Source organism: Salvelinus namaycush, chromosome 3 (genome assembly GCF_016432855.1).
Source record: "Salvelinus namaycush isolate Seneca chromosome 3, SaNama_1.0, whole genome shotgun sequence".
Lineage (NCBI taxonomy): Eukaryota > Metazoa > Chordata > Actinopteri > Salmoniformes > Salmonidae > Salvelinus > Salvelinus namaycush.
Genome location: NC_052309.1, coordinates 56,122,275 through 56,136,212, shown reverse-complemented (window position 1 = coordinate 56,136,212; position 13,938 = coordinate 56,122,275). Strand labels below are relative to the sequence as shown.

At 44.9% G+C, this 13,938-nt stretch overlaps 1 protein-coding gene across 2 annotated transcripts in view; it reads left to right on the top strand.

Moving 5' to 3' along the window:
• The first annotated feature begins 3,099 nt into the window (after positions 1 to 3,099).
• Positions 3,100 to 13,938, top strand: part of LOC120044430 (potassium voltage-gated channel subfamily C member 1-like) — a 75,513-nt gene continuing 64,674 nt past the window's right edge. For both annotated transcript variants that reach the window (XM_038989077.1, XM_038989078.1), the window contains exon 1: positions 3,100 to 3,717. In XM_038989077.1, the coding sequence (XP_038845005.1) occupies positions 3,100 to 3,717 (618 nt within the window). The remainder of the gene's footprint in view (positions 3,718 to 13,938) is intronic.

Here is a 13,938-nt window from a genome sequence, read left to right as displayed (position 1 = left end):
GGGAGACTATTGAGATGCACCCCTCGTTGTACAAGGGCACTGCATAGCCTACTACAGTACACACACACACACACACACACACACACACTGACTCTGCAAACACAGCGACAATATGAATAGGGCTCTGCTTACATACTACAACAGCAGTGTATCAGCTATATTAAGACTTGCAGTAAGGAGACCCTTCGCTTGTATGTGAAGAGGCTGTATAGCTACACACTCCAACGACTACACCAAAGGAGGAATGTAGCCAATTGATAAGCTAATCCAGTGTAATCAATGACATTGCATCGCCGCAGTAAGGGTTAATACAGTATCATCAGAATGTACTCAATCGACTACACGGCACGTTAGCTTTGCACTGAGCACGAGAGAGGGAGAGAAGAACAGAGGAGAGAGAGAGGAGGGAGAGGAGAGTGAAGAGAAAGAGGGAGAGAGATGGGTGAGAGAGGGAGAGAGGGGAAGAGTGAGTGCGCGAGAGAGAGGTAGAGAGAACAGGGTGCATTAACGGTCTGCAGTCTTTTCTCCCCATTTTGTGCAGCTCAGCAAATAATCGTTCTGCCTCTAGCTCTCCTCTCCCCCTCCACTCTCCCCTCTCTCCCATTGGATAAGCCTGAAACTTGGAGAGAGCGAGAGAAGGAGGGATGGAGAGAGAGAGACGGAGGGAGGGGGCATCAAACACTCTGTCATATTCATCTCACTCCTCTCTAATTGAAGAAAGTGTTTTAGTGAAATGAAAGGCAGGAGGACGGGAAGAGTGGGGCCATGCAGGGGGGTGAGAAAGAGAGAGGGGGGAGAATAGAGAGAAGAGAGGGACCCATTCGTTATGTAATATCACATTAAAACGTTACCTCTCCCCAATTCAACATTGCCCTACCGGTGTGTCTGTGTGTACGCACGTGTTTCTTCACTATTCCTCACCTTGTCCACTACGGACCAGGCACTAATGATAACACAAGGTTTCTCATGCAGTGCCCCTTATGTCATGCTCCATCTCATCAGTGTCTAGTCACCTGCTGTCACTATAGTAGCCTGCACCTAATAACATCCCCTGTCTCAGGTTAATTTGCTGTTGTCAACTAGCCTATAGAATTGGTGAATTGGCCTGTTAATTAGCTGTGGTTTCAGGCACTATTGGGTGAATTGTTTCTCTAACTAGCCTGTAGGTTTAGGTGTATTTACAGTACCAGTCAAAAGTTTGGACACACCTACTCATTCAAGGGCTTCTTTATTTTTTACTATTTTCTACATTGTAGAATAATAGTGAAGACATCACAACTATGAAATAACACATATGGAATCATGTAGTAATCCAAAAAGTGCTGAACAAATCTAAATATATATTTTATATTTGAGATTCTTCAAAGTAGCCACCATTTGCCTTGATGACAGCTTTGCACACTCTTGGCATTCTCTCAACCAGCTTCATGAGGTAGTCACCTGGAATGCATTTCAATGAACAGGTGTGCCTTGTTAAAAGTTAATTTGTGGAATTTCATTCCTTCTTAATGCGTTTGAGCCAATCAGTTGTGTTGTGACAAGGTAGGGGTGGTATACAGAAGGTAGCCCTATTTGGTAAAAGACCAAGTCCATATTATAGCAAGAACAGCTCAAATAAGCAAAGAGAAACGACAGTCCATTATTATTTTAAGACAAGAGGATCAGTCAATCTGGAAGATTTCAAGAACTTTGAAAGTTTCTTCAAGTGCAGTCGCAAAAACCATCAAGCCCTATGATGAAACTGGCTCTCATGAGGACCGCCACAGGAATGGAAGACCCAGAGCTGCAGAGGATACGTCCATTAGAGTTACCAGCCTCAGAAATTGCAGCCCAAATAAATGCTTCACAGAGTTCACGTCGCAGACACATCTCAACATCAACTATTCGGAGTAGACTGCGTGAATCAGGCCTTCGTGGTCAAATTGCTGCAAAGTAACCACTACTAAAGGACACCAATAATAAGAAGAGACTTGCTTGGGCCAAGAAACACGAGCAATGCACATTAGACCGGTGAAAATCTGTCCTTTTGTCTGATGAGTCCAAATTTGAGATTTTTGGTTCCAACCGCAAGTCTTTGTGAGACGCAGAGTAGGTGAACGGATGATCTCCGCATGTGTGGTTCCCACCATGAAGCATGGAGGAAGAGATGTGATGATGTGGGGGTGCTTTGCTGGAGACACTGTCGTGATTTATTTAGAATTCAAGGCACACTTAACCAGCACGGACACCACAGCATTCTGCAACAATACGCCATCCCATCTGGTTTGTGGGAGTATAATTTGTTTTTCAACAGGACAATGACCCAACGCACCTTCAGGCTGGGCGGCAGGTAGCCTAGTGGTTAGAGCGTTGGGCCAATAACCGAAAGGTTGTTGGATCGAATACCTGAGCTGACAAGGTAAAAATATATTGTTCTGCCCATGAACAAGGCAGTTAACCCACTGTTCCCCAGTAGGTCATCATTGTAAATAAAGTTTAAATTAAAAAAAATATCAAAAGGGGCTATTTTACCAAGAAGGAGGGTGATGGTGTGCTGCATCAGATGACCTGGCTTCCACAATCATCTGACCTCAACCCAATTGAGATGATTTGGGATTAGTTGGACCGCAGAGTGAAGGAAAGGCAGCCAAAAAGTGCTCAGCATATGTGGGAACTCTTTCAAGACGGTTGGAAAAGGATTCCATGTGAAGCTGGTTAAGAGTGTGCAAAGCTGTCATCAAGGCAAAGGGTTTTTCTTTATTTTTACTTTGATGAATCTCAAATATTTTGATTTATTTAACACTTTTTTGGTTACTACATTGATTATATGTGTGTTATTTACAATGTAGAAAATAGTACAAAATAAAGAAAAACCCTTGAATGAGTAGGTGTGCCAACTTTTGACTGGTACTTTATGTATGGTGCACGCACACATGGTCTATGGTCTATTTATATTTCAAAGATTTGACCCTCATCTGTAGATTTGACCGTCATGTTAAAAAATCAACACCACACTCTTCCACTCAATATTCTACCCCTCTCTCTTTCCCTCTCCACAGACTCCTCCTCCCCCCCTCCCCTTGTGTTCTCTCTCTTTTCCTCTCCCTCCCCCTTTCCCCTATGCTCAGTTCGGTGTCAGTCTCCTCTTTCAAAGGACGCAAGGGTGGGAACAAGTCGCCCAACAAAGCATGTTACAGTGCAGACATGACTTGTCCGCCAGACAGCGAGAAAATCGTAATAAACTGCGGAGGGGTGCGACACGAGACTTACCGCAGCACCCTCAAAACTTTGCCCGGTACCCGCTTATCCTGGCTTACCGATCCGGACGCGTTTAGCAACTTCGACTATGACCCCAAAATCGACGAGTTCTTCTTCGACCGCCACCCCGGCACGTTCACATTCATCCTCAACTACTACCGCACAGGCAAGCTTCACTGTCCCAACGATGTGTGCGGCCCACTGTTCGAGGAGGAGCTCGCCTTCTGGGGCATCGACGAGACGGACGTGGAGGCGTGCTGCTGGATGAACTACCGTCAACACAGGGATGCCGAAGAGGCGCTGGACAGCTTCGAGCAGCCGGAGCCAGAGGAGCCGGAAGACGACCTGGAGCTGACTGCGGACGGAGAGCTCAAGAGGCTGTGCCTGCATGAAGACGGGCGCAAGAGGAGCTGGTGGAGTGTGTGGCAACCCTATTTCTGGAATCTTTTTGAGGATCCGTATTCTTCCAAGAATGCCAAGGTGAGTCCTCCCTCCAGCACGATACATGCTGTTGCGATGCTTGTATTGCGCTCTCTCTCTCTCTCTCGTTATGTAATTTCCTCTTTAAAAATTGTTTGCGTCCCACAAAAGTCTATTGCAGGTGCACTGGAATGTTAAACTGGATTTAGAAGAGGGAGATCCCGCATAGCCTAATGCTTATTTATTAGGCTATATATTGAATATCCCTGACATATTTTATAGTGGACGTCATGTGTACAGACTGCAGTCAATGAAAGTTAGCTGCTATGTCCAAAGTTAATACGATGACGAGGGAGGGTGTGTTCATTGTGTTCTTGTCAGAATGATGGTGATGATCGCTTTGATAGTGAAGGAAAATTAGTTGGAAGGAAAAAAACTGTGACTGTCATAAACATCGGTTAGGGATTTCCAACAAGCAGCCAACTCAGACAAGTGCTGGTGTGCTTAGAAATTGTTGCAGGTTGGAAATTGACTGTTGTCGGCCCATAGTGCGTTATTTTCTCTATTTTTGTATAAATGATTATATTTAGCACCACAGTACGCTATTACAGTTGTGTGGGGAGACTCTCTCCCATGTACCTCGTTCCCTCTCACGCAGTCACTTGGTTGGTCCTCCATTCCTATACGCTTCTCACCTCGTCCCTCTATCCTTCTCCATTTTTACGCATTATTTCCCCGTTACCACTGCGTCTCGAGCGTACTGCATACCCCCCCCCCCCACACACACACACACACACAACACGCACACACGTTCCCACGCTTGATTAAATTGTCGTTCTTTGTGGACCTCTAGTGCCGACTCCGTCGTTGTCATCGAGTTCATCACTCAATCTCGATTAGCGCATTGACTCCTCGCTCACTCACTCGTCTTCCACACCGTTCACTCCCCTGTTGCGCATCTCTCTCTGTCTCCTTGCCTTTCACTCTCTCCATCCCACTTTCACCCCCCCTCATCTTCATTTATCTCCTCACATCAATAACTTTTTCGTTTTAACAAGCCTTCTCGTGCTGCGTCCCGCCCCAGTCTATAGGCTACCCGCGTTTTGCGCACCCTGGCCGTTGATTTTGGCGCATTTTAAGCAGCCAGTTTTGTAAACTACACTAGTGTCCACTTTAGCTAACTCGAATAAAGTTAAAACCTAAATAAATGGATCATTAATGAATGGAACCATTGTCATGTTTGTGCCCACCACAGAAATGACTTCATTAACTCACCACTTTTCATTCTAATCTAGACCTAAACCTTTGACCATGCTCTCCTGCTGTTTGACCAACCTACCTGTTTGACCAACCTACCTGTTTGACCAACCTACCTGTGTGACCAACCTACCTGTCACCAACCTACCTGTAACCATTGCACTTGTCCTTCCTGCCAATCAACGTCTCTACCTACCGCAGTCTCAATCTATACAAGTGAAGGGTTATTTTAGGCTTAGTTACTTTAAGGTTTTGTTGCCAACCAACATTATGAATGAAAGCTTTGCTTGCCTCTATATGTTGATTGACCAATTGTCAACAGTTGCCTATCAATTGCCTATCTCACTTTGCTTGTGGTGACATACACTAATGGAAAACTGTAAATGATACAGTAATTGTGTATTATCAACAGTAAAATACTTTAAAATGTTTTACTGCAGCACACCGTAAATTATGGGCATTGTGGGAAAATGTTGTGAGCCGGAAAGAATTGCTGTATTTAGAATGGTACTGTAATTCCAATATTTGTTGAGGCTATATTTGTTGCACCCGTGAGTGAGAATGCTGTACCAATTTCACTTGTATGTAGTTATAGTGCCCCTTCAACTTAAAATGTATAAGGGAGTGGCAGCAAGTCTTAAACCTTAATGGTTGAGCATTTTGCCATGTCCTGTAGTCGCTGACAGTTTGGAAGCCTCTAGAAGTGCAATTGATATAAAACACAAAATATTAATTAATATAATGTCATGTTTGTAAAGACTTTACCTAGCAGCCTAAGTGCTTGCGCCAATCCCTTGTAATTACAGTAAAATACTGTGAAATACAAACCCTTAAACTCATTTAATTTATTCATTAATTTATTCACTCCGATTACAGTAGCATTACCTTTTTCAAAGTACAAGACAGTCAATTTTACGATATTGTGCTGTGTGTCATTACACAGTACTTGCTTTGATACTGTGTTCTGTAATATGAAATACAACATTTTACTTGCCGCTGAGCTGCCTGTAAGCTACTGACAAATTTACGGTAAGCCCTTTACAGTGTAGGTCTAGTCAGTGCAGTTGGCATGCCAGCTATGAAGGTGACATACAGTAGCCCTATGTCACATGTGGCCCTATAGGTATGATGCCCCAGCGGTTGGTTATTCCCCTTCCATAAACATTCATCCCTTCAACATGACAAACCATATAGCCCATTTATCTTCAGTATGGTGGCCTTTTTATTGAAGGCTACCCACTGTTTTCCTTCGAGGTGATAGGCTATCTCTGTGTGAAAACAGGGACATCAACAGGCCTGCACCTGTGACAAATGAACAAATACACATCTGTATGAGTATTCCGGTAGGACCACGCATCTGCTGAGATGAGAGAGCATTCATAACCAGGAACTGTTGGCTGAAATGTGTCGACTGTTGAGGATGTGCAGGCCAGGCCTGTAACCTTACCTGTTACAACGGCTCACTTGTGGACACCTGCACCTGCCCAAACACAAATTAACACCTTCACGCAGGTAACACTGAACGCATGTGGTTCCCTGGCAACAGGATGTATGCTATGCTGTATTCTGGCCCAGGCTACAGTAGGCTATTACAGGTATCGGCTTAACATAGAAATATAATTAGTAGAACCAAGGCGTTCTATAGAGAACACACAGACCTATTTAAGGTGTAAAGTGTCAAGAGGCGGCAACTGAGGGATTCCGCTCTTGATTAAAAATGGGATAATCATCAATGGTCTGTATAGGGCCGATTGCTTCAGTTTAAGCCTGAGATCTTCGTACATAGAGTGACACTAGAATATTCACCGTCACACAACAGGCGTAAATAATACCAAAAGTCGTCCTGCGGGGGCGGCTATAGCTCCTTGTCCTTCTAAATGCAGGTTCTTGGTAGAATGGACATTCTAATCTATGCAATGCGGTGGGTTTTTCGAGTTGTGTATCTGTTCTACTAAGTCTAGCTCTATGAGATGAACTGACCTGATGTTCTCTTCCTGGTGTGGTGGCCCTCTACCTGACCTCCAAGGATGCTGTCTCCATGGGAACACAATACTGCAGGCTTTTGTTTCCCGGAGGTTCGTGTTAGAGGGCGCAACGGGCTTAGAGTCAGAGGCTACGTCCTAAAAGGCACCCTATTCCCTATAAGAGTGCACTTCTTTTGGCCAGAGTCCTATTGACCCTGGACGAAAGTAGTGCACTATAGGGAATAGGGTGACATTTGGGACGCAAACAGTGTGGCAGCTCCAGGTATAGAAGTTGCCCTCAGAAGCAGATCTGGGATCAGTTTACTCTCCTCCAATCCTAACCTTACCCAATAGGAGGAGGGAATGCAAATATAACCTTAGATCAGTGTTCAGGGCCAATGTCACCCTACCCCAGAGAGAAATGACAGCTAGGTCTCTTCCCAGGCTTACTCAGCAGGTAGTGTTGCCAAGATAACCCTCCTGGTTTGGGCGTTGAATTTTCCACATTTGTCATTTATCCCCTCTGACTATAAAGTGAAGTTATTTCAGCTGAATTTTCGAATGCTTGAATGAAATGAATAAATGTAATCGATGTAAGTAGCCCTGATGTCAAATTACTTTTATAATCACTTAAAATTAGTTTTTTTTGTTGTCATTGCAGACAGGAGAGGGTAAACACTGGATCGACCTATTGCTGATCAGTACCCCTCTGCTCTATCATCTAAAAAAACTATCGGGGGGCTACTCATAGAAGTATGCACATTTATTGGGGCTAGTACTACTACTTCCACAGATGAGGGAGTTTACAGTGTGATGTGCATGGAGAAGATTCCTGGTAAGCTGAAATAACCACCCCATGATTGAGCATGCATGGTCTTTTCCTGTAGGCCACAATGCTATAGGCCTACTGTGGGCTGATCCAAAACAAGCTGATGCTTCTGAATGGACTTTTGCTTCGCACTGCAGGGTTGACTAGTAACATAGTGTAAAACAAGGGTAAGGTTTATAGCTTAAAACCAGGGGTGTAAAGTAACTTAAGTAAAAATACCTTGAAGTATTTGTACTTTACTTTACTATTTATATTTTGGACAACTTTTACTCCATTACATTCCTAAAGAGAAAATATATATTTTTACTCCCATACATTTTCCCTGACATACAAAAGTACTTGTTACATTTCGAATGCTCAGGCAGATCAGCAATATGGTCAAATTCACACACCTATCAATATAATGCATTGTCACCCCTGCTGCCACTGATCTGGTGGACTAAACACAAATACTGCGTTTGTAAATGATGTCTGAGGCTTGGAGTGTGCCCCTGGCTGTCCGTACTTGTACTTTTGTCATACTCTTGTACTCAGGTATGACAATTGAGTACTTTTTCCACCACTGTACTTAGGTACATTTTAAAATCAAATACTTGTAGACTTTTACTCAAGTAGTATTTTACTGGATTACTTTTACATTTACTTGAGTCATTTTCTATTAAGGCATCTTTACTTTTACTCAAGTATGACAATCTAGTACTTTCCCCCGCCACTGTTTATAACACAACAGAAGTGAACCAATCACAGATGACTTTGTGTTGTTTGGGATGGTCACATTTTGAACTTCATATTGCAAGACACTGGGAAGAGAATAAAGGGGGTTAGCCCAAGTGGGACGTGACTTTACACCACCACACACTTTGGAGGGAAGCGGAAGCACACCGTCATATGTGCCAATATGATTCATCCACTTGGTAGTGGCTTTACTAAATGTAACTGTAGCAGGATCGCTACCACAATAAACCTCTTTCTCTCCTTCTCTCTCTTGCTCCCCCTCCTCGTGCTTAATTGTCTCTAAAAATCCATATCCATTTACGGAGACAAAGCTGTGCCGTGACCCAGATTATTGTGTGTTAAACGAGTATTTTCTGTCGACTGGGCACATCAAGACAGCGTATTGCCCGGGCTGCGCCTGCATGCCTGGTCCCTGGTGTTGCCTGGTTGAAGAGACTGCATGCAGGGGAAAAAGCATGAAAATCCGTTCATAGCCCTAAATATCTCAGATAAACCACGCCCTCTGTCCCCCTACTGTCATTCAGTGACTGGATGTTGTAGATGCTTGTGTTGCTGTGTCTTTCAGGCTTCCTTTGTAACAGAGATGTTAACAGAGCCGGGAATTAATGACTGAAGAATGAAAGCATGGTGAATCCTTGGTTTCAAGTGGAGTGAAATCTATCTGAATGACGTGGTTTGCGGGCTTATAAATTAGTGAGTGCAAAAGTGACCTTGCCTGCATATACCTAAAGGTTTGGAGTATAGTAAGATACCAGGGGCCTCATTTATCAAAAGTGCACAAAACTACTCTAAACCTTGCGTGTGCCAGTATTCCCGCTAAGGATGGTATTTATCATTTTTTTAAAACTTGATGGGAAAGTATGCATACTGTATCTCCACGCAAATCTCAGACCATGCGTGTGCACACCTAGTGGTTGATCAACTGTATTGCAAGCTAAAAAAAAAGCTTGTAAAAATGTCTAAAAAACTGTTTTTGCTTTGTCATTATGGGGTATTGTGTGTAGATTGATGAGGGAAAAAACGATGTAATCCATTTTAGAATAAGGCTGTAACAAAATGTGGAACAAGTCAAGGGGTCTGAATACTTTACGGTACTGCACGGTATGTTTGATAAATCCCAATAATTTGTTGCACATGCAAATTGGTTGATAAATGAGGCCCCTGACCTGTTTGTAACATAATACATGTTGTGGTCCTGTATGGCTCAGTTGGTTAAAGCATGGCACTTGCAACGCTAGGATTGGGGTTTCAAATCCCGGCGCCACCCATGCGTAAAATGTGTGCGCACTTGACTGTAAATCGCTTTGGATAAAACGTCTGTAATACATTATTATATGTTCTGAAAATGAATGAAATAATGGAAAACGCTGTGGAACGGAGAGGAAAAAACGGCTCTAACACAGCATTGATTAGGCAACATAATTGACTACAGATTCCCCCATTCGGTTTGATAGTGAGAAACAGCATATCGGTTGGGGGTGGCTTATTCTTTGCACAGTGGGCAAATGTCGTCATCGCTCTGCGGCGCCGACAGTGTATCCCTCAACTCTTTATCAAATACAACACACGACTTGTTTTATTGTCACGGATGCAGGGGTGTGCGCTGGATTGCTTATTTTCACCTTCTAGCCCACCGGAGCCCTCCCCCCTCTCTCCTACTCTCTCTCTCGTTGTGCTATAGCGTAGCACTGCGGTGCTGATAGTAGCTGACTTCGCGCCGATTTCTGCTGCAGCGCAGCACACGAAGCAGCGGTCTAAAAGGAGAGAAAGGGGAGAAGAGGAGAGGGGGAGGCGGAGAGATCGGGGGCTGTTTGTGCTAGCCCTTTTAAGACTTCGATCGAGAGTAAAAGCACTAAAACTATTGTATGGGGTCGCTTTTCCCCTCTTTCGCGATTTTTTTTTTGCTTAGCCTTGCAATCTTGGATGTGCGTATCCGCTTATTGATTAATCCATATGTCTCCGTGGCTGTCTCCACCAAATGGTGTTATTTGTAAAGCGAAGCCCCCACTTTACGCAGCGAGTTGCGCTGGCTTTCCAACCCCCCCCCCCCCCCCCCCCCCCCCCCCCCCCCCAAACACAGACACTGAGAGAGGGGAGGGGGTAATGCGGGTAGACGATAGCCGAGTGCCCGCTGTTAGTGGCGATACCTGTCAAGCTCTAGAATGGCTGACTAGGCTCCCTTTTCACATCATGCCCGTAGAGGATACCTCCTTTCGTGTACTACGCTTGCGCTGTTTGGTTAGTTTTAAGTATTCTGTCATATTTGTGTGTGTGTGTGTGTGTGTGTGTGTGTGTGTGTGTGTTATGTGTGTGTGCGCGCGCAAACTGACGGGCGCTCAATATCACACCTCTAGAGAGAAATTAACCCTCGTCCACCTTGTAAACTTCACGAACGACCCTGGTCCAGTTTCACTCGTGTTACAATTACGACACACACTGTGCTTTTGAGAATGTGCTGCTACAGAGGTTACCCTAGATATCAGAGGGAGCGCTTGATATTTGATGACATGTCAGGAAAAAATCTGTTTAACCTCTGTGTGATCCAGCTCTGTCCATGTCACGCGCATCCTCGCGCCTCTTGGCTGAAGACACGGTCGGTCGGTCATAGCTGTGTTCCCCTCCCAGATATACCTGCGCTTGTGAGAAAGAATAAATAACATCACCCAAAAAATAAATAAGTAAATGACTCTCTTTAGGACTAGGCCAAACATACAGCTGAGCTGCATATAGACCTACCGGTATGTAGTTCTTTGACCCCGGCACCGTATTTCCTATATGCACCTATTAGTACACAACACCAACAACATCCTGCAGGTGAACAGTTAGCCTATTCATTCTCCTATTTGCTATGGATGAGCAAGTTTTTAATAGACTTCATGCAAATGAAGGTACTAGGCTAACTATTAAATACAACTCATTCGAGTCCCAATTTTTCACACAAAGCAGGCCTGCAGTCTGTAGTAGGCCTGTAGTCTGTAGTAGGCCTGTAGTCTGTAGTAGGTTCTGTAGTCTGTAGTAGGTCCTGTAGTCTGTAGTAGGTCCTGTAGTCTGTAGTAGGTCCTGTAGTCTGTAGTAGGTCCTGTAGTCTGTAGTAGGTCCTGTAGTCTGTAGTAGGTCCTGTAGTCTGTAGTAGGTCCTGTAGTCTGTAGTAGGTCCTGTAGTCTGTAGTAGGTCCTGTAGTCTGTAGTAGGTCCTGTAGTCTGTAGTAGGTCCTGTAGTCTGTAGTAGGTCCTGTAGTCTGTAGTAGGTCCTGTAGTCTGTAGTAGGCCTGTAGTCTGTAGTAGGCCTGCAGTCTGTAGTAGGTCCTGTAGTCTGTAGTAGGTCCTGCAGTCTTCCCCCAGATGTAAGAGCGGCCACATTTCTAGGCCTATGGTGCTTATAGGTTATTAGTGCTTATTGGTTATTAGTGCTTTTTTAAATGACACACTGCCAACGATTTATCCCGTTCTGTATATTATGTAGGCTACATGGAATGCTATGGCTATTTAGGTCAAACGATATGAGTAGAGCCCGTCATTTGAGTCTAAATGAGCAGGTAGAAAGGGGAGTAGGTAAAGCAGTAGAGGCGAGAAACGATGGAGACTAGCAGGCCTAGGCGGAACAGTCTGCTGAAATGCAGTCCTCTAGCACAGAGATGGGCAACTCCCGTCCTCTGGTGCTTGCTTGGTGTCACACTTTTGCCCCAGCCTCAGTTAACACACCTGACTCCAATAATCAACAAATCATGATTTCCAGTTTCTAATGCAATTAGTTTAATCAGCTGTGTTTGCGAAGGATGGAGAAAAAGTTTGGCACAACACTGACCCCTGCGGCCTGGCTTTTCCATCCCCATCCCTCTAGAACCGGACAGCTCCACCCACACCTTCTGTATTTCAGCACTGGACAGCGGCAGTCTGTTGGCCTATTTCAGCACTAGACAGCGCCTAGACCTCTCCCTTTTACTACTTTACTCGCCTTTCTACTCGTGTGAACTAAAGTGTCTGACTACATAATGGCTGCTCTTGCAATCTATTATGTTACAACAATGCGACCAGACAAGTTGGTGTCACTTATAGCCTAGGTCTACTCAGTGTGTCGATTGTCGAGGACGCGTTTCGGTCACTGAGTTATATCATTCAGTTCATGCTGCCGGTCTCGAACACTTGTTCGAACTTCTCTGACTGACTCAACTCTCTCAGGTCTCATTGTCTCCGTAAGACACGTCACTGAGGGTCAAGGGAACATCTCAGCAAAGTTTATTCTCGAAACATATTGATCACCTTGTGTTATCCAACTCCAGTCCTCGAGTATCCCCAACAAACTATTAGCCTAAAATAAACAGTATAGTCTATTATACGTTTAGGGGCATCCGTTTTCCCAATGTTAATGGGCACACCCCCGGAAACTGCATCGCTTGCCAAATCTGTATTTTCTTTCTATCCATAGTGTTAAAAATTGGCTAGCCTACTGCATGGCACATGCACAATACTATTCACCCAGGAATCAACTCAATGGTGACGTGGCCGTAGAGATCAAGAGCAAACACGTGTTTGATGACTTTGATGTGACGTGTTCCACTTTTTAAATGGGGCTAAATCGTCCTTGTCTCGGTGTTTCGGTTGTCTCGTTCTCTCCCCAGGTGTTTGTAAACAATCTGTGAATAGGGGACCCGGGTGCCGAAAATAAACCGGCGTGTGTGAACTAGATTCCTTTGTACTGTATACATCAAAAGTGTGTCGTGCGCACTCCGACAGACTTACTCGCGCGCATGCTCGAGCCGGCAGGGATCTCACCTTTCCCCATCGGCAGTTTTATTTATCACCAACCGGTATTTGTTGTGGGTCCTCTGTGGAGGCATTGACCACTGGGAAACCTTTAATTTCCAGGCCATATTGGTCTGTCTGTGGCCGATTTAAATGCTGCTTCTGCTGCGGATTGCCATTTCTGTGTTGTTCTTTATTAAATGTAATGGGAAACGCATGTGACAGAGTAGCCTATTTGGAGGCTTGTTGACATTGCGTGAAAAGCACGGTCTCAAATTTCCTTGGGCATACAAATGTTGCACTCCACTCCTTTTACACCACCTTGCCGTTTTTCTGCTAAGGTTTCTGTTTGACTGGATCCTATTTGTGATTCTGTCCCTCTACCCCCCCCCCCCCCCCCCCGCCCTCTCCTCTTCTACCTCTAAATATAGAACGAAAAAGGGGAGATGGGCTGCATCTTTCCTCCTCTTCCCCATACTGACACGCACACCTCCCCCGGTGGTTTTCGCTGGATGTTACTGCACCTCCGTTGCACATTCCCATGCAGCAGAGTGCTTTGCAGAAGCAACCGGCCACCGTGTGCATCAAAACCGCCCGTGGTTCTCTCCCCTTTCTCTTTTCTTTTACCGATGTGCGTGCTGCCCGCCCTCAGCGGCCGGTTACTTGGCTTCCCTTACACAGCGCTGGCTGGTTTGCAGCGTGTACCCCAGCCACATTGTTTTCGCCCTTGTCGTTGTCGATTGTACCTGCTCGG